Below are 20,873 nucleotides of genomic sequence, written 5' to 3' on the forward strand. Positions count from 1 at the left end.
TATGCAAGTCTTATAGCTCAAGAAAGATCCCAACACCAAAGACCAAAGTCAGGGACCAGAGGAACATGTATGAAGGAGAGAGCTGCAGTTTCCAAACTTTTACTGCTGAATCTTAGCCAAAAAATATGGCAAATTCATAACAGTCCAGCAGAGGTCACTACTGTGAGCTCTAATGACCTATAAATACGTATCTACAAAACACAAATGCACTTCATATACATAAATACATACCTACAAAGTTAGCATTGTAGATTAAAGGTGATGGACAATGACAAAACAAACAAACCAACAAATCAAATCACCACAACTTCTCAGATACCCTCCTCTGAGAACAGTAAGCGTGAAGTGTCTTAGTTTTTACCTTGGCTTGGAGAAGTAAGGTTTTGCCTCTTGGCACGGTCTGCAAAAGGAAAAGACACTGCATTAGAATTGCATTGCAAATGTTGCAGTATGTATCTCAAGTATACAGCCTAGTCAGTCTAGAATAGCATCTCTGCCTTGAAAACAAGGCATTATTTCTTATAATAGAGTACTTCTTTAAATTAAAGTATTACAAGTAAATAAGAAACAAATAACATCTACAAAACAGTATTATTGACATAGCCATACTAAAATCTCACATAATATGGTTCTAACCAGGTTAATTTAACAAAGATGAATCAGATTGTATGACAGATCCAATATATAATTATGAGTCATTTCAAAGTAACATACATTTAACAGAAGTGTGCTTTCTATATGCATAGTCTTCAATACACTTATCCTCTCTAGTAATGGTAATTTATAAAATTCTATTCCCATCTTTTTCACAGTCATTACAGAGCTCTCAAATATGAACTGCACGATATCTCAAGCTAGTGAGTGCAATCTTCTAAAAACAGCACCACTTACCTCTAATTCTAGCTCCTTTTCCCCACCCAACCCCATCTCATGTAACACAAGCAGTATTTATTCCCTCACCAAGTGCCACAAGAAGTGGCTTTCTTCACACACTAAGTGCTATCTACCACAGCTTCTCAGCAGCAGCTACAAGCCAAGGCTTATTCAGCCCTGAAACACACAACGTGTAGCCTGTTAACTGTGTGCAAATGCTATATATAAAGCAAGAAGGATAGAGAAAATGCTCCTAATTCTCAGAACCTTCAGATAACCTCACTACCTGCCACCATTCTACTTAGCAGCAGTTACAACAAGTGTAAACTTGTTGGTGAGAAGGAATAAATAATAAATCAAAATACAGTGCTTTGCTCATCAAAATCATATAATACAATGGCCTGGGTTGAAAAGGACCACAAAGATCATCCAGTTTCAACCCCCTGCTATGTGCAGGGTCACCAACCAGCAGACCAGGCTGCCCAGAGCCACATCCAGCCTGGCCTTGAATGCCTCCAGGGATGGGGCATCCACAGCCTCCTTGGGCAACCTGTTCCAGTGCATCAAATTCTTGCTTCAGTGCTGACTGTCCATAAACATCACAGCTACAGAAAGACAGGTTTGCACACATTTATCTTACTGCTACAGAATCAGGAATGTAGCAACTCCTCTGAAGAATCCCAGAGTCTAATAATTCATGTACAAATAAAACCCAGTAACAACTAAGTACTGCGTTACAGTGTTACCAACAGATATATTAAGCTTCTCACCCATCAACTTTGTTTCCTTGCTTGTACAGTGCTGTGCTGATTCTGCACCGCATTTATTATATATATATATTTTTTACAGAGTTTAAAAATAGGTGATAGCATTACCTCTGGATTGTCTAATAGAAGACAGCCAAGCTCATAGCAAGCATATGGCTGGATGTACAAGTTGTTTTGACGGCACAGCTCATCTTTAGCAGCCTGCTGAAAGTACTATAATAAGAAAAGAAAAAAAAAAAAGACTGAAATAACATCTTAAAATAGAAGATCACTTAAAAATCCAAAAGTACCTTTCAACTTCAAGCATTTGAAATTAGCCAAAGTAACATGAGAACATGTTAACATTTCCAATGGTGCAGATTCTTTAAGCAAGGACGGGGAGGTTTTTGCTAACACCAATGAATCAAGGCAGAATTACTAGTTTGCATTTTTTTTTACAAGCAATAAGTGGACCATGTCAAGGGTTTTTTTCAACATTATATTTGAAACTATTAAGACTGACAAGGAACTTTAACTTTGGAGATTAAGTACACGGATTATTTCAACTACTTCTGAGGGCGGGGTGGGAGGGAGATGTAGTAGCAACAACAGCTCTCTAGCTCCTTATGTAAATTGTATTCAGACCTGGGGAGGGAAGGAAAAAAAAGAGGTTCCGCCTACAGAGGCAGAGTTATTGTTTTGCATTTGCTAATCTCTCGTCACCTCTTAGTGTCTAATAGCTCAAAAGCCCTAGAGCAGAAGCAGTACATCCATGCCTTCAAAAGGTCCATCAACAAGTTTTGTGTTTGTTTTTAGTTGATTTTCTTTTTTTGTACTGAGTAAACCCAGCAGTACAAGAACTTTTCCAATCTTCACCCCAGTTCCCACTTAACTCTTGCTCCTCAGGACACATTAACTGCCATGCTTGCTCAACATTGGGCAATTGCTTTTACAATAGAATGGCCTAAATTCAGAAAAGAACCCAACATATTCTGTTAGAATTCATATAACAGACTGATCAATAGATTGAAAATTAGCAGTTTGCTTAACAAACTTCCTCAACAGTATTTACTGATTAATAAAATCATAGTTCATAAAATACAACTGACGGTATAATTAACAACTTACCTGAACAGCATCTTCAGAATTTCCCAGGCATTTGTGTATGGCACCGAGAAGCAAATTCCTCAAACCAACAGCTGATGAATCATCAACATCCTGACAAGCTTAATGAAAACATTCCAATAAACAAACAAGATGGATTGAAATCTCTCCTCAGATAAGAATTGCAATCTACAGTGATTTTTTACTCTAATGACCAAATTTGAGCAGAAACTGTGAGATGCCAGTAACAATCAACGTCAAAGTAATTTAGTTTCCTTTAAATACAACCCATTTTGTGTCAATCTCATCAAGCAATCTGTCACTAATGTAATAATTCCTGTCAGGAATGAATCGGCCCTCTGAAGTCACAAGCAGTTGGTGCATTCCTCTCACATGAAGAGAACACATCTCTCCATTTGTCCTTGAATGATCAGCTAGAAAGTTAAAGTTAAGAAACAATCCATTCCTCCTGGTGCTACTGGCAACTGGGTTGTCCCAGGCATTGAAAGAAAAAATGTGCAGTCCATGGTTCAAGGAGAACAGGGCAAAATATCCAAACATTTCAGATACACTTTATCTGTTCCAAACCAAAGGCAAGTGACTGACACAGGAATCCACACTAGACATACAACTCCAGATGAGAGAATTCTGGCATCATAATTCCCAGTGCTGATGAGTAGCTAAGGCTAATTGTTGGGCCAGACTGTGACTCAGCTGCATAGCGCTGTATTCACTGATGCACGTAACCATCACTGAATGAATCAGGCTCCATTTTAATCAGGCTTATTAGCACCAATTCAGAACAGCTGTTACATCAAGGCTAGTTCCACAAGGAACCATTTGCACCTGTCTGCACCATTGCTTCTAGAGACCCCAGTAACAGGGGTGCCTACAGGTATTTTCAACCCCTCAAAAGGAGCTCTGGGAGTCTGGAAACAGTAGAGCTCCTTTAACTTCACGTTCTGCCTCATGTAATAAACTCTGCTTGATTTAAACCAGTTCCGCGGTCACCAAATAAACCACCTATGAATAACTAAGGATTGGCTACACTATTTGGACACAAAGGTAGCACTGTTGAGTCTCATTTTTATTACAAGTCTCAAGTTACCTGGTATTTTACTTACAAAGATACACGTGGATACAGCTTAATCCCTACAAACCAGAGCTCCTAGCCCCAAGGAAAAGCCCTCAGAAAAGTAAACATTGACCAAGAAGAGAGGAAACAAATTAAAAAAAAACTCCATCATCCCCTCATTCCTGAGATACAAATGATGTATAGCAACATTTTCGCTGAGCAAAAAGCCTACCACCAAGGACTGCTGATGCAGACCCATCTGTCAGCGTCAAGCCTTACAAGAAGCTTATCTCTGAATTTTAATCCATATTGCTATGTCACATTAAAATGTGCACCACCAGCTGGGAGCTTATAAGAAAGATCTATATTGCTTTTCAGTATGCAGGACAGAAGTGTCTACTGTTTGCAACCTTTAAAATGGACTGTTCTACTGGAAAACTACAGGAAAAAAAAAATACTAGAGCTTCTTTTTACATGATTAAATCTGATTTCATAAGCTTCACAATTATGTTTTGGGACTAGAAAATTAGGGATACTTCTGCAACTGTTACCACACAATTTAAATGATTGTAGCAAACGGCATACCTCACTTAAAATAAATAACTGTATCAAGAATCTGTATTATACCTTGGCTCATATGCTGTAGGTTGGAGAGGGAACAGTTTGGAAGGGCTTTCCATAAGTACAGTACTTCAATGGATGCCAGGACACAGAGCTCTTTGGTTGGCATTTGTTTTCTGAATCTATCTGCCTGCAAATTGGAAAGGAAAAAGAAAGAAAGATCTGTCATCTACCCTTCTACAAAGAACATGATACTCACAAACAGTTTATCAAATAGGAACTGCTGCATGAAAGCATTCAACAATTTCCTTAAAAATAATCTTTGGCAAGTTAAATTTCAGACTAATAAAAAAGACTTTCTATTTAATTTAAGGGTTACATGTTGACAAAAAGCAAAGCTTCTTTATTTGCAGCCTAAATTTGTTCTCTTCTGTTTCACAGTCCCAAATATGTACTGACAGAATGCTGACATTGCAACATCTGAAAATCCTAAATTGGGTGATACTCACAGGACAAATTTGGCTTTCCAAAAGAATCATGGTTTTGACATAAAAAGATTTAAAAAAAAAAAAAAAAAAAAAAAAAGAAAGAAAAAAAGAGTAGGAAAAACAAATCTAGAGAGAAAATCACAATGATAGAATGCTTTGGGTTGGGAAGAGACCTTTAAGATCATCAAGTTCCAACCCTCCTTCTATAGGCAGGGATACATACCTCTAGACCAGGTTGCTCAAAGCCCCATCCAGCCTGGCCTGAGACCTTTCTTTGTGTATCTGTATCTTTAATATTTATTTCAGCTGAAAAGCCAATTCACATTTTGTTTACCAAGTCTTTAAAATATATGACACTACTTTTGTTTCCTCCCCTGAATCCTTCCCGTTAACGCAACAAAAGCAAAATAGGAGAAAATGGATACTTCATTCAAAAAACAAATAACGGTAAAGAATGAAACACAATTATCAAATTACTGTTCTGAAACAAGTCAGCTTATGCTAAACCAAACCTTTTTCACTGAAAATTGCTCAATCTGATTATTTTTTCTTTTGAAAAGCTTCTGAACTTCCTTGAACACATTCTGAGCACCATTGACATCTCCAGTGGCTCCTTGACAAACTATGACACAGAAACAAAAATGTGTTAACTGCTGGGATTAAAAAAACAGGGAAGGGAAGGGAAGGGAAGGGAAGGGAAGGGAAGGGAAGGGAAGGGAAGGGAAGGGAAGGGAAGGGAAGGGAAGGGAAGGGAAGGGAAGGGAAGGGAAGGGAAGGGAAGGGAAGGGAAGGGAAGGGAAAAAGATCAGACATCAGAGTTATGAGGAAAAAAAAACATGCACTTCTGCAAAGGACCTAGAGCGGGACTTGAACACAGAAATCCCAACTCTCCCAGGTATGCTCTGAGATCATTAACAAGTCTGTATGTTTTCCATACCCATTAAAGGACACAGTATCACCTAACACCTAAGGATTTATGAAGTAAATCTTTTCAGTATGCTGTCAGCTTAGCAATAGTCATGTAATAATCATATCTGGAGGGCAAGGGCATATATACACATGCATTAACAAATTGCATAAACAGAATTACGTAAGTACAGTCTGACAGCTGCATAAGCAGCAGTGTGGAACACTCTAAGAGCACAAGTCAACACCAAAAGTACCACATCACATCACTGATTTATCACTTGCAACCATTACTGAATACTCACCTGCTGTTAAATAAGCATAATAGCACTGAGACCACCTGGATTCATTCTTAAGCCTTTCAAAGGACTCAAAGGCGTCTTTGAAATTCATCTCTATCATGCTGCACCAGCCTAAAAGAGACCAACTTAATGAAAGCACAGTAATTCAAACGTGGTGTAACCATTACTGAAGAATACCATCTGCTTACGAGAGCTGGAGCTAGCTTAACAATTATACCAATAACTGGAAAATTTAAAACCAAAACTAATCAATAATATATTTTAAATCTTGTTTAAATTAACTGCAAAGTATTGAGTTATTCGTGCTGTACAAAACAAGGAGACCAACTCACACTAACAACAAATCTAAACAGACACCAAAAGCTCTTCCTTAGCTACCACCAGCTCCCTTATCTTCTTTAACCAGACACATTTAAAGCTTCTCTACTATAAAGATTTCCATGAAAATTAAAAGCAGAGAAAAGAATGACACTTTTTGTTGATATTAATTTCCTTCCATCAGCAGCATAAAATGAAATACAAAATATAGGTCCTGCAATCTTTGAAGCTCCCTTAGAATCTTTTCATTTCTGACACAGAAACAGGGGTTCCATTTTAAATAATCTTCTGCAGGTGATCAGTTTCAGAGAACTTGAAAATTATAAACAATTGCTGAGTGCTACTCAACCAAATAAGAAGACAGGATGATTTGATGGTCACAGGGATGGAGCACATCTCCTATGAAGAAAGGTTGAGGGAACTGGGTTTCTTTTAGCTTGGAAAAGAGAAGGCTCCAGGGAGACCTCGTTGTGGCCTTTCAGTATTTGAAGGGAGTGTATAAGCAGGAGGGGGAACGGCTGTTTGTGAGGGTGGATAGTGATAGGACAAGGGGGAATGGCTTTAAACTGAGACAAGGGAAATTTAGATTAGATATTAGGAGGAAGTTTTTCACACAGAGGGTGGTGACGCACTGGAACAGGTTGCCCAAGGAGGCTGTGGATGCCCCATCCCTGGAGGCATTCAAGGCCAGGCTGGATGTGGCTCTGGGCAGCCTGGTCTGCTGGTTGGTGACCCTGCACGTAGCAGGGGGTTGAAACTGGATGATCTTTGGGGTCCTTTTCAACCCAGGCCATTCTATGATTCTATGATTAACATTATCCGGTCGAGACAGGAGCCAGTATTCTAAAACCTTTTTTAATAACCCTAACCAAAATTGTTCCTTTTCTTTATTGAAGTTATTAGTAAAAACTTGAAAGTGAAATATTTATAGCATAACGATACCCCATTTACCTATTTCATATAAGCAGACATGTTGAATCTCCCTTTGGTCTGTTGCAAGCTCCAAAGCAGTATGAAACGAAGCCAAGGCACTATTGATTTGACACTAACAAAGGTGAAAGAGGGAGGAGGGGAAAAAAGATTAAAAAAAAATTAATACATCTGAAGTTATCAAAATCAAATCATCCATCACATTTTAAAGAACACAATCAGCTTCGTGTTAATATGAGTTTAAAAATAACAAAGCAGTGAAAACAGATAGCACTGTAATACAGAGTGCAGCCTCAGGTTTGATTAGATGAGAGGCAAAACATCCCAGTGAGAGGAAAAACTCAACACCGATTTCAGACTTGAAACCAATTAAAAGTCACCACGCAGCTAACTGAAAGAGAAGGGATAACACTCCTTTGCATACCAGCTACACACTGCACTTTGGCCAGCTTCCCTCCTCCCACCTATTTACATCTGATCACTTCTGAATGGAAGCACGGACAAACTGTGACAAAGCCTTTATTTACAACAATGAGCACACCTCTTAAATAGGTCCTATACTGAAGGATTTTTCCCCACATTTCATATTAACAATATAATGTAATACAATAACAAGAAAACATAATGCAATAACCAAATTAAAAGCGAAAAAGGAAGTATCACTAATAAAAAACAACTCTATAAAATATATCTATATATCTATATTTAAATGAAATCTTACACAAGAACACGAAGCACGTACTTGCAAAGTAATAATAATCAATTCTAACACATACAAAAATAAAAATTGAATCTATGGTATGGAACCTGCCTTCAAACAGTCACGTCAAGAGAGAAAGAAGGGGGAAGTGGAAGGATACTGGAGGAGTTTAATAATGTAACAATGATCACCCACAACTCCCAGTCTGTTAAGATAACCTCTCAGCCTTCGAGACCAGTGTCTGTATCCCTTCTGTTCACTCTTAAGTCTGAAATTCACTGTAAAACTTGGCAGAGTTGTACCTTAGGACATGCCACTGCTCCCTGCCCTACCCCTGCCCAGCTCTAGAGGATTTCATTCAATTTCCTCATTTGTCTCCTCAGGGAGAACCATTTGAGATGCTTTACACTGCATCAAGACAGCACAACTGCCAAAGTTACAGTAGCTGTAACAGTATAAACACTGAATACTTAGAAAACAAAACAATGACTAAATGAAGATGTTTGTGGGTATGACAGAAGAGTGTAACCCATCTGCCTTTCTGTTGAGCATACTTGCCCTCAAAGTTATCAGGGAGCCTGTGCAATACACAGCTTGCTCTGTTCTACAGCAGCACATGCTCCTCAGCACACATTATCAGAAAAAACTGAAAACAAGTGCCAAGTGTTTTCTGCATAAGCTTTCCTTAAGCATCAAGCGCAGTGAGCATGCTACAGAGATATTCCTCAATAACTGAAAGTATCAATTATCTCCAGGCACTGGGACAACATGCAAAATACAAATTTCTACTCATACTGCTAATTCTTAAAATAAAATTAATTACCACCTACTTACTGTTTCAGAGAGTAGAATGTAAGAATTATACAGGCAGATGAGTCAGCAAGTAGAACATCAAAGCTGACTTTTTACAGTTAAAATAATGAGAGTTAGACAAATACAAATGTACACACAAATGTGTAATTCCTTGGTCTTTACTTATTCTTCTCTTGAACATAATACAAAGACAATACAAAGTTCATTCTGAAAAAACTCACTCTCAGTTTCAGTGCTTCTTTTTACTCTTGCCCAGCCTAGTTCTCCTTTCCATACTACCCCAACCCTACATTAGAAAAAGATAACCGAAAAAAATCAAGAGAATGTGCCAGCAGTGTATTTAGGAATGTAATATCACTGGACATTTTTATTACTCTGCAGATTGAACACTATAGCACACCTGAGCAAACCAGTGGTGTTTTGCCAGTCAGAGGAGTACTTGGTAATTTTTCTGCCTTCAACTATGTCAGAATCTAACAGATCAAGCCCCAGAACATGAGATTGTTTGTTGTTTTGTTTTCGTCCCAGCCCAAAGAGGTGTTTATATATACATACCCAGAATATGGGCAAAGAGAAGTGACCTTGCTCGATTCAGGATTCTTTCATAGTTTGGTTTTGCCCTGTGCCCTCACCTCCCTCCACATGAAGCTATCAGTCTCTTTTTAAGATGTTTGGGCTGTTTTGTCCAATTTATAAAAGCAGACTAAGATCCTTAAAAGGTGTTGCTGTCTACATAAAAGAGAATGCAATATTGCAAGCTAAAAGGCAGAAATACATCAGATCCAGAACACTGTTTTTCCCAATTTTTTACTCAGAGGTTGCTGAGGTGCTGGCACAGCTGCCCATGTAAGCTGTGGTGCTCCATCCCTACAGGCTCTCAAGGCCAGGTTGGATGGAGCCCTGGGCAGCTGAGCTGCTGGGTGGCAGCCCTGCCCATGGCACAGGGTGGGATTGGACGAACTTCTGTGTCTCTTCAAACTAAGGCATTCCATGATGTAGAAACTAGTTAGCTGTGTGTTAGTTACAATGTGAGTGTAAGCACACTTCTGGTTCAGATAGTTTGATAAATGCTGCAAACCAATGCCCAAATCTGCAATATTTATACGGACACTCAACAATCTCTCAGCACTACAGTACTCATGAAAACAAAACAAGAGCAGGGAAAAAACCCAACTGTTGAATGGTCAGCTCCCATGCAAACAAATGTGTGTATAGGAAAGGACCAAATTCCTGTTAGCAACTAGAAAGCATTCTGCTGACCATGGCATGGCTACAGAGCCTAACAAATGGTATCCTGCCTACTCAAGCTAACTACTTTGTTAACCTTGCCACGTGGCCTCTAGCACTATTTTAATTGGAGCTAGACTTTGACATCTGTAAAAAGCACCATTTTATATACAAGCACTCTAAAATAACACTTGCAACAGTATAATTCTCTACTGCTTCCAGAATGACAGAAGAAACGCATCACAATAAATAAGCCACATGCAAGAGGATGCCTGCAAAATGATATAGGCCACAGAAGACTGCTCTTCTGTTCTGTTGCTGCAGCTACCTTCCTCAAAATTAGGCTGCATTTGTGATAATTAACTGCAAACTGTAGCAAAAGAATGGACACCAATATCAAGTTCTTAAATTATGAGAAGAACGTTTTGTGCTCTTTGGTTGTGTTTCCTTGATGATGAATGCCTTAGAAATGCCTAAATGCCTTAGAAATACTCTGGACTGATAAACACAGCAGTGCAGTTGTCTGGAGTACTTTTACCATCTTGGATTATTCTTAAAGAATAATTGAGCCAAAAGCCACAAGGTTGCTGCAATGTTAGAAGAATACCATTCTGCAACAGCATTCACAACCACATTTCCATGGAATGCATTCTGCTGGGTCATGTCTCACCATAGCAACAGAAAACATCCTGTTTTGTTCTCTTAAATGCAAAAGCAATTATACGAGGGAAATTACTGAAGATGATTTAGCTGTAAGTGAACAATGCATAAAATGAAAAGCAGAAGATAAATGCTACGTACTCAGTAGCTAATACTCAGATTTCAGCTTGACAAGCGAAACCCTAATGCCTATTTGTACCACAAGAAGTTACCAAACAAGGTTACTTACAGCACAGAGTTATAATAGTGTAAGAATTAGAATTTCAAAGTGCTAATAAAACAGACAGGAGCACAAGGGTTGATTTGGCATGCAAACCTGCAACTAGGAAGAAATTAATCCTCTCTTCTCACTTATCTTACTGTACATCCGTATCTTCAGTCACGATTTATTAAAGTTTGCCCAGTTCATTCACATCAGAAAAACATCAGATAGCAGGGGGAGGAGATGGGGAAAACATCAGCCAAAAGAATAGAAAGATGCAGTACCTCTAATCGTTGTATTCTTCCCTTGAAGAACATGAACAGAGAAGAATTTGGGTAAGCAGATTCTTTCTTTGCAAGAATCTCTTTTGCCTCTTTCAATCCTGCCTTGTTATCGCTGCCATCAAGCGCAAAAAAGGGGCGAACAACTGTATGGTACCACAACAGAGCTAATCTGAAAGGAACACAAGAGCAGAAGTGATTACAGCTCATAAACAGAGATTTCAAGATAATGATCCTGAAAAACAAAAGAGAGGCATCTTTAAATTCTTATACAGCCTGACTATAGAACACAACTCTACCACCATGCGCCACCACACAGCGTACGTACAATTCACTGCACTTAACCAAAGGCAAGTAACCATCAAGCTCATAGTACGTATGAAAGCATCATATCCATTAACTCTTTACAAGCCTACGGATTTTAAAACAGGAAAACCCACAGGAAAACAGTAGAATGTAATCGTTCACTGGGAAACAAAAATAACACAAACCAACCCCACTCCCCAGCACATATACACACCTGAAATCAATGTAAAACAGAAGTATATCTGGTGTTTGGAAGGGCAGACATCTACATGACCTACATCACTCACAAGAAAAGAAGGGCAGAGCACAGAGCTTCCCAGGGCCAGCTGAAGGAATACCTGCTTCACCATCACGCTGGGGAAAAGAATGCTGCATTTTCCCCCCCAGAAATGACACAAAAGAAATCAAAAGGAACATTTAACCTTAATGTTTTTCTTAACATTTCTTAATCTTTAAGAAATATATCTCCTCAAGCAGAAGAAACTAGCTCTGATGTCAATATTTCAGAAGCGACATCTGAAATTACTTAAAGTAGGTCCAACAATAGAAGCATTAATTTGGAGAGAATGTGATAAACTGTTCTCATAAATAGCTTTAAATAACATCAGAGTAACCCTTCATCTAAGAAAAAGACCTGAACGTAATACAAAGAGTTGGAGAAAAATAGGTATATGAAAGGTCAAAGAACAAAAAGACAGTAAGGAAACACTCAATTTTCCCCAGATCTAAAATTAAACTGGAAAGACTGTTGGTCAGTATTAAGGATAAATAATTGACATCAGTTACTCTCATACAAAACGGTACGATCTCCCCATAGAAGAGATCTACTGAGCATTCCAGGGATGTTTGTATTTACTAACATATGGGTTACTAGACACCAGAACAAAAGGAGCTGAAGAATACAGCACAACACCAACAAACCCCAAGCACACAAACAACTGTCAGCAGAGAGATCTAGTGCACTAGTAAGTGATGAATTCACTAAACCATGGCATATTAAACAACAAGCTGCAAGTTTATTTTACCTGCTGTTGTTTTCTTTAAAGCAACATGACTTTTTTTTTTTGGCTCTGATCTTTTTTCCCCCATTTACTTACTTTCAGTACTATGTTATCTACCAAAGCATTTCAATATAGCTACTCACGTAGCTAAAGGGGCCTTCATGTCCTTACTTTCACTTGCATACATCAGTGAAGAAAGCCCCTGCAGGCGGTCTCCAGGAAAACCCAGCAGGTTGATGATTTTGAGCAGGTTTGGGGGCACCATGGATATGCAAAGATGAAAAAGTCCATATCCAAAGCTAACAGCACCTTTCAGTCTGTTTAGCGAATCCTCCGTTACACCTTCTGCAGCAACATGATTATCATTTGCAGCGTCAGAAGTCAAGGATTCCTGAGTAGCTTTCTTCTGATAAATCTCCTGTAGCGTATTAATGTCCGTATAGCACTTATTGTAAATTTTCCAGGCTTTTCGGAGGATCCATCCACCTTTTATGTATGCTAAATGTCAAGGAAAAAAAACATTTCAAGAAAGGTGTTTCAGAAGCGGAACACAATCGGGAGGAAATGCTGTTTCACGTATCCCAGGATGCTCTCCATCAGCATTAAATTAACACTGCACAAAGGATTTTGCAAAACGAGCTGCTACTGTCACGTACAAGAGATCTTTCATATTGAGTAATACAAACTTCAGTGCTTCTCAGAGACCTTTAAACAGTGCACCACACAAAGGGACTTTCCTGCAGCTATCCAGCAGTACAACTGGCAGGAAGAAATACAGAAACCAAAACAGCTCCATGCAGGATTCTGTCCCACTGCACAATAGAGACAAAATCACTGTTTGGCAGAGAAATGTTTGAAAGAGGTTTTGCCTGAAGTTCAAATCACGTTCAAAGCAAGTTTATGGAAAAACACTTAAAATGGAGAAAAGAAACAAAAATCCTTCCCTTGGGTCAGACAACAAGGATTTCAACATCATTATTACCCCCATCCCTCAAACTGTGAAATACAGGAATTTATAATTTAAAAAAAATAATTGATAAAAACAGAAAAGGGGGAAAAAAAAGACTAAAAATCTATGTTTTCAAATACGTTTCAGTTGCCTGGCTTCTTAAATTTCAAATGCAAGCTGGGTACTTAAATGTCCCTAAAAACCTGGTCTTGACCATTCCTAGTTTAGAATGGGAAGCCTGAGCCTTCCTGCCCACTCTACAGGAGGACACGACAGCAGAATATGATGCCTGATCTTTGTGCTTGCACAGCACCCATCCTGGTTACAGCACATCCATGGAGAATAGCAGAAGTGGTGAACAGAAAGCAAACAGAGAATATACCTGTGTGCATTCACTGTAGAAGCTGACATAAGCATTCTGTCTGTGTTCAAGCCTCACGAATTACAAACTGCACTGACAGAGGTTTTAAAGGACTGAAAATGAGAAAAAATAAAAGGACAGAGCAGTGGTGTTCTAAATGGGTACCACCGAGTTTGCAGAGATCAGCGTTATCAGTGATGTCAGAAGTAGAGCAGAAATTGTGGCTTACGTCAAATAACAGGAAAATGCTGATTCCCAGCCACTCTGTATTTGACATAATAAAAAAGTAAATTCATCACTGATTAGATTACTCCTTTTTCAATTCTGTTTATGCAAAGCTGGTTTGATAATCTCAAATTACAGTGAGAAAGATGGCAACATTTATTTACCCAGATGTGACAGAAGGGTGCTGTCAACGTGAACAGAAAGCATCTTTAAAAAGAATCCTGTATCTTGAGCTCCGTATTAAACAGTTACAAGAATAAAAGCAAATCTGCTGCCGTGATTCAGCTGCATTATGAGACTTATGTTAGTCCAGTTCTCAGCAATTAGGTCACTTTTTGGCTGTGCAGAATATTTCAAGAATTATGTGGTTCACCACAAGATGAATACTCAACAACTTTTAATAGTAAAGCAATAGACAAATCATCATAGAATGGCCTGGGTTGAAAAGGACCATAATGATCTAGTTTCAACCCCCCTGCTACGTGCAGGGTTGCCAATAAGATAACCAAGATGTTTTACTTATCCTATAGATCACATTACTGTTAATAGCTTTGAAAAAGTACTACATTCAGGCATGGGCATCAAGCAGAACTGACATGAGTGGGAAATAGTATAACTCGAGGCTTTATCTTCACCAGTGAGCTGCCACTAACAGCTTGTTAAGAGCAGGAGATTTACAGATTTGATATGCTCAGATAAAATCATCTAATACAATAAAAAACTGAATTTATGATTCTTTAAACGTAAGAAAGAAACCAAGCCCAATCACCAAGCTGAGATTTTTCAGGAAGAACTTCTCAAAGTAGCTATCATGTCCACGACAGCAGTTAAGAAAAGGTAGTTCAATATTGCTGTTGGAAGCTACTGCAAGTTGCTGTATTAGTGACTTCTTGATGAAACTATTTTTGTTACATCCACGAGGGTGGAGAGGAAAACTGAAAATGTGCTAGGCATATGAGAAAGCAGCTTGCATGTCATCATATGCTTCTTGTCAAACTGTTTCGGGAAGAAAAACCTACAAAATTTTTCACTCATCATCCACTGATCAGCAAAATGTATCTGCCTCTGTACTACTTTGAAATGAGACTCCTTTCAGTAATCTGGTTGCTATTTCAGTACAGAAAGCAAGATGTTTATACATAATCAGAAAGATAATACACTCAGAAAACCTGAAATAACTGACCCAACTATTTAGCTAAATGGCATCACAATGGCAGTAACTAACAGTCATTGACACTGCATGTAACTGCTTCAAATTTTAACTAAAGATTTCAGGTTTATTTTTTCCTCAGTAGAATGACCCAAATACAGTGCATGCTCTGCAGATCTCTGCTACCCACTTCAGTTCTCTGAGCAGTAGACAGGAGAGAAGGGGCACACACACCACTCAATTATAGTACCCAACCCACTTACAAAGCTGGAGGATAGGAAGGGAGGCAAAAAGAAAAAGAAAAAGAAAACAAAGACCTACAACAGCATCAAAAATAAGAAAACCTTTCTGCAGCAGTTGACATTGACATGGCAATCAAAAGCATGCCCTGAATTTCTTCTAGCCAACCTGGCTTGAAAGAAACCAAGTCTGTCTTACCGAAGTAACTCTGTCCTTCACAGGAAGATTTTAATGTTACAAAGGATCTTAGTGTTATTTCCCCAAATTTCTTACAGCTGACCAGCAGGGATTTCCCTGATAGCCTGCTCTGGCTGCCATCTCTTGATGCTCACTAATTCTTACAAGAACCTGGAAACGTGTTCCCTTTGTACGTGACCTGTACCACCTTCCCTGTAAACTCATAGATGAAGGAGTGTTTTAGGACTGTGCATAAGAAGAACCTTTTGAGCAGCTTTTCAGATGAGACAAGGAGGTTTGTATTCAATAAGACGGGATTAACCTCTTTGGCACACAAGGACACACCTGGGTGACCAAAGAATAAGAACTGATTCAGCAGTTTAGACTTGAACATGGTTCATTTAAAATTACTTTCACTGTCATCTTGTCATCTGTGTCGTCACAGCCATAATGCCTATGGGACACACAGGTGGCTGGGCTTCAGCTCTTTATAGCCTCTTTTCTCATGCAGGCCACAAGTAGCACACAGATGATAACCACCTTTGTACCAACTGCTCTAACACCTGTATGGGACTATGCAAAAGATTCCAACCAATCTAAGGTGAATCTGTTGGTTCCAAAAAAAAAAGGAGGAAAAGCTGTAATCTGTACCAATACAACTTACTTATCATACTATTACATATACAATGGTAGAAAAATACCTCTCCAAGCGTACCAAACTGGGGACACTCACCCTTTGTCTCAAATGGAACTATTCTGTTAAAACAGAATCAACTTAATTGATGTGAACGCTTATCTTGCCATATTAAGGTCAAGCTTTACTACAAAGATAACATGCAAAAAATACATACAAACATTAAAGCCACAATGCACCTGATAATTCTTGTTTTACAAACGAGAGCACAGCCAAGTAGACTTGACAGTCCGCTACAATGATTTGTCTTTGCAGACGATCTATCATGGATAGAGGAGATTTTCGCCCATCGACCTGTTTGGAATAACACAAGCACAGAAATTTTAGCAAAGATAACAAAGAATACTAGTCTAAACCTGACAACTAACAAATCCAAAACCAACCGCAAGCATTTTCATGGGCAAAACCATGCTAAAATTTCTTTGATAACTCATTAAACAAACTCCTGATTAATAAGTAGGAAAACTTTGAATATTTGCTATCAATATCACGTCTTACTTCTCAGTCTGCATGCCTTATTCTTCCTTCATTATTTAGAATGAAAAATCTAGAAAGGGGAAAACTCCCTATGAATATGCCTGGCACTTTCATGCAGGCTCAATCTTATCTTTTGGGCATTGCTAGAGCGTGTATGAATGAAACTCAGCCTGAATCAGCCAGGCTACGAGCTTCCTGAAATAACTCTAGTAGCTCACTAATTTGAGGTCTGATGAAAATAACTGCTAACATTAACATAACATCCCACTTTAAAAGAGGAAATGCTTAAATGTGACTACTGTATGACACTTAAGATTTCAAACTGTGATGTTCAACTTACTTTCTACGTTTACTGTTTATCTGAACTGCTCTTCATATATCAAAAACCATCTAGCAAAAAAAAATAACAACAGCCAACAAAGCACAGAAGGGAAGTTTCCAGAAATATTTATCCAATATATGATTCCACATTTTACAGATAATGCTCTTACATTCTTTTTAATTTTATTCTTGATTGTTTCAATAACTCCAGCTTCGTCACTCTCACACAGCTTTTCTGTAGCCTTTAAGTCGTCACATGCCAGCTGCATTTTCTCCTCTTCAAACGTCATCATGGCATTCTGCCAAAAAACAGAACACAAATTTGGGAGATAAAAATGAAATATTACTATTCCTGCAAAAGCTGCAGGAAGTTTTGATGAAAGCTTTCATGAAATCTGACTACAAAATTTCCTTTTTCATTAATGTATTAACATCAACACATACATCAGCACGTATACTTCTACAAAGAAGCAAACCAGAACCTGAGCGTGCCTTACCAAAACCATACAACCGACCAGATCCTATTAACTAAGACTTCTCCCCTTGTCTTAATAAAATTTCATATGCTATCAAACTGAGTACGTTGTCACACTGCATTAAGTGCAAGAGGAATCTGTGAAAACTTGCTTTCAATTCTTGTTACGTAAGGCACCATTTGCTTCCATGCAGAAGATACTGCTTTTATGTAACTCATCCATAGAAATAATGGAATCACAGAACGGCCTGGGTTGAAAAGGACCACAATGATCATCCAGTTTCAACCCCCCTGCTATGTGCAGGGTCACCAACCACCAGACCAGGCTGCCCAGAGCCACATCCAGCCTGGCCTTGAATGCCTCCAGGGATGGGGCATCCACAGCCTCCTTGGGCAACCTAGTCAGTAATACGTGACAGCTACTGCATAATAAGTAAATAGGAACCAGAATTCCTACATGTGTAAGAAGGAAAAACCAATTAGAAAAAAGAAAACATGCATCAGACCAACTATCACTGGACGAATTCAGAAAGAATTTAGGGACAAGTAACTTCTCACTGCTTTACTAAACAAAAGCCCTGAAAGACACAGACATGCAGAGTGCTGCAGCTATGTTTAGAACAGTAGCTAAGCAAAATATGTTCAAGATCCACTGATGCTGTTCTCTGATGTTACGCTGGTTCAATGCACCAATTCAGATAAGCAAACCTGGGAGATTCTTCCTCTTTCCCTTCTCCCTTCCTTGACTCAAAACCAAATCACACACCACAGATTTCCTAATCAATATTTTCCCTTGTACTGCATACAGACCTTACAGAGAATTCAAGTTAACTTCATTTACAACGTATTTATTTCTAGCAAACGGCATAAATTCTGACTTTAAAAAGAATATTAGCACTGGCAGTTCCTGGTGCAATCTAACATTAAGCAGCACTATCAGGATAAAGACAGTCTAAAATTAAGATCTGCTCCCTTTTTTAAAAAGATATTCTCATTTTTAATACAGTTTAATTGCAACAGCAAAAGCTATTACGAAAACATTATGAGTGTTATTGTAATAATACCTCTATTGCACATATAAGAGAGGGTTTTCTTATGGCTCTCTTATTGGAACACATAAATATTTCATATGTTCTGTGATTCAGCTTCTCAGACATTTACTTTCTATTTAAACCACATCAGTAAACAAGTTTTATATAACATAAAGACTTGTTTTCTTCATACCCTTCACCTAATACTTTGAAAAAACTAAGTCTCATAAAAAGAAACAGATTAAAGTATCCATTACTATGAATTCATGCATTCACATACAAACATTTACCTCCACCATTACAAACTCAAGCATTCACGTTCAGACATCAACCACAAGAGCAGGGATCTATGGTTACTCTCTGCTCCCATCTACTCACCAAAAAACTGACAAAACTGGCTCCAAAACTCATTAGCGGGCTATGATTTCTGAAAAGGAAACAAAGAGCAGTTAACTCCACACACATTTTCAATTGGAAAGACTGATATTACACTTCTTGATTTTGAATAATACATCAGTAAATAAATGTAGGTGATTTTTTGTTTTTTTGGCTGGTTGGTGGGGTTGGCTTTTTTAGGTGTTGAGTTGCATCCTTCAGCAAAACCTAATGGAAATGGAAAGGCAAATTATAATTATATGTGGGCATACCTATTCATCATTTCTACTAGGACTTGAATATATCTTCAAATAATTTTTGCACATTAAGCTGTTGATTTTATTTATTAAGAGCAGCCACTGCCACGAAAACACATTTTGAACATGACAAAAAAAAATAATTTCAAGGTAGCAAACTTTCAAAATCCACTGATTTTACTCTTCTTCACCATCTATCACTACTATTTTGACTTTGCACACAAATGTCAAGTAGTTCTATTAAGGGATTCCCACTTCTCCCTCTACTCATAAAGCTAATTCATTTCAATTATAAATAATAAATCATATGCCACAGAAGTTGTTAGAAATTAAGTTGCAACAAAGCAGGTGGGTTTTTGCTGCTCTATTCTAAAGAAAGAATACATATCTTACTCCACTACATGGAACAGTTCTAAGATAATTTGCTGCTTAAAAAACTACATCAGGTGTTCTCCTCTTTGCTGTGAGTCAACGTGAATAGTCACCAGGAAACCTCTGCTATTATTCCCTATCTGGATTGCTGCCTACCAACAGCTGTGTTATAAAGAGAGCAGCAGTCAGCTACACAAGTTAAATGTGCTGCCTCCAGCACTCTCAGCACATGCTGCCTATCTCATCATCCTCCTTGTAACTCATGAGGCATGCAGTTCCCAGCCTCACCACTCTGCTCCAGAGCGTGTAACCTCCACCATACATCTCAAGGGCACAAGCACTGCAGCACCAACACTGCACGCCCACAGCTGCCCAACAGACCAGCACAAGAAATAGTTACGCTCATGCCCTTATGTACAAAGTCACACTTACATCATACCTTCAAGAAAGCTCAAATATAAAGTAAGTGTTTTCCTAGGGAGGTGGTTGAGTGACCGTCCCTGGATGTGTTTCAAAACTGTTTGGATGTGGTGCTCAGGGACATGATTTAGCAGTGAGTTGTTAAGAGTTAGGGTAGTATGAATAGGCTGTGGTTGAACTTGATGATCTTTAAGGTCTTTTCCAACCTGAGTGACTCTATGATTCTAAGATTTTTCAGCTTCCCAAGATCTGCATAATCAGGGAGAAAGCAGGACGGCCAAGGCAAACAAGGTGGCAAATTTGGGATAAATATCTAGATGTATTTTCAAACGACATGTCAGAATCCTGATTCAGCACCTGTAGGTAGTCAGTGTTTCATACTGAAATCCATTCAGAGCAAATTCAAAGTCATCGCCCTCATCAGACTTTTAAAACATGGGGGAAAAGATCAACAAGCCAAAAGGTGTGCCATAAATAATGACTGTACTTTCCATTAAATCCTTAGAATGCACTTCTCGAGCTCATTCTTCAGCTTCCATCCACACTGAAAATGTCACTTTACTACTAGGCACAGATCAAGAGGTTACTTTAAGGGAGAAATTAAAATTCAAGCATCTCAACACGTGTTAAAAATGAAAGAAAAAAAAAGAAAAAGCTGAAGTTTTATGCCTTGTACTGAAACTTTGCAAAACAGAACCAAGATGGGGAGGGTTTGTTTCCTCCGCACACAGAAACTGATGGAATACACGCAGCAACATTTGGCTCTCAGAAGGAAGCAGCATCCACGCGTTCCTTAGGACTTGGCAAGGAATATAGGAATCTTCTCACTGAAGTATAAAGGCAAATTAAATACTGT

The 20,873-nt window shown here is 38.5% G+C and overlaps 1 protein-coding gene across 3 annotated transcripts in view; it reads right to left on the minus strand.

Moving 5' to 3' along the window:
• The window catches only part of TTC39C (tetratricopeptide repeat domain 39C), a 32,993-nt gene that overhangs the window by 2,878 nt on the left and 9,242 nt on the right, over positions 1-20,873 (minus strand). For 2 of the 3 annotated variants that reach the window (XM_048940792.1, XM_048940793.1), the window contains exons 2-13: positions 18,972-19,020; positions 17,258-17,386; positions 16,469-16,583; positions 12,637-12,991; positions 11,190-11,358; positions 7,325-7,418; positions 6,059-6,166; positions 5,360-5,469; positions 4,426-4,549; positions 2,748-2,845; positions 1,749-1,853; positions 362-400 (exon numbers count right to left, since the gene is read on the minus strand). In XM_048940792.1, the coding sequence (XP_048796749.1) occupies positions 362-400; positions 1,749-1,853; positions 2,748-2,845; positions 4,426-4,549; positions 5,360-5,469; positions 6,059-6,166; positions 7,325-7,418; positions 11,190-11,358; positions 12,637-12,991; positions 16,469-16,583; positions 17,258-17,386; positions 18,972-19,020 (1,495 nt within the window). Of the gene's footprint in view, positions 1-361; positions 401-1,748; positions 1,854-2,747; positions 2,846-4,425; positions 4,550-5,359; positions 5,470-6,058; positions 6,167-7,324; positions 7,419-11,189; positions 11,359-11,706; positions 12,592-12,636; positions 12,992-16,468; positions 16,584-17,257; positions 17,387-18,971; positions 19,021-20,873 lie in introns of those variants that run through there. The other variant, XM_048940794.1, reaches the window with a different exon arrangement.

This window comes from Lagopus muta, chromosome 3 (assembly GCF_023343835.1).
Source record: "Lagopus muta isolate bLagMut1 chromosome 3, bLagMut1 primary, whole genome shotgun sequence".
Taxonomy (NCBI): Eukaryota; Metazoa; Chordata; class Aves; order Galliformes; family Phasianidae; genus Lagopus; species Lagopus muta.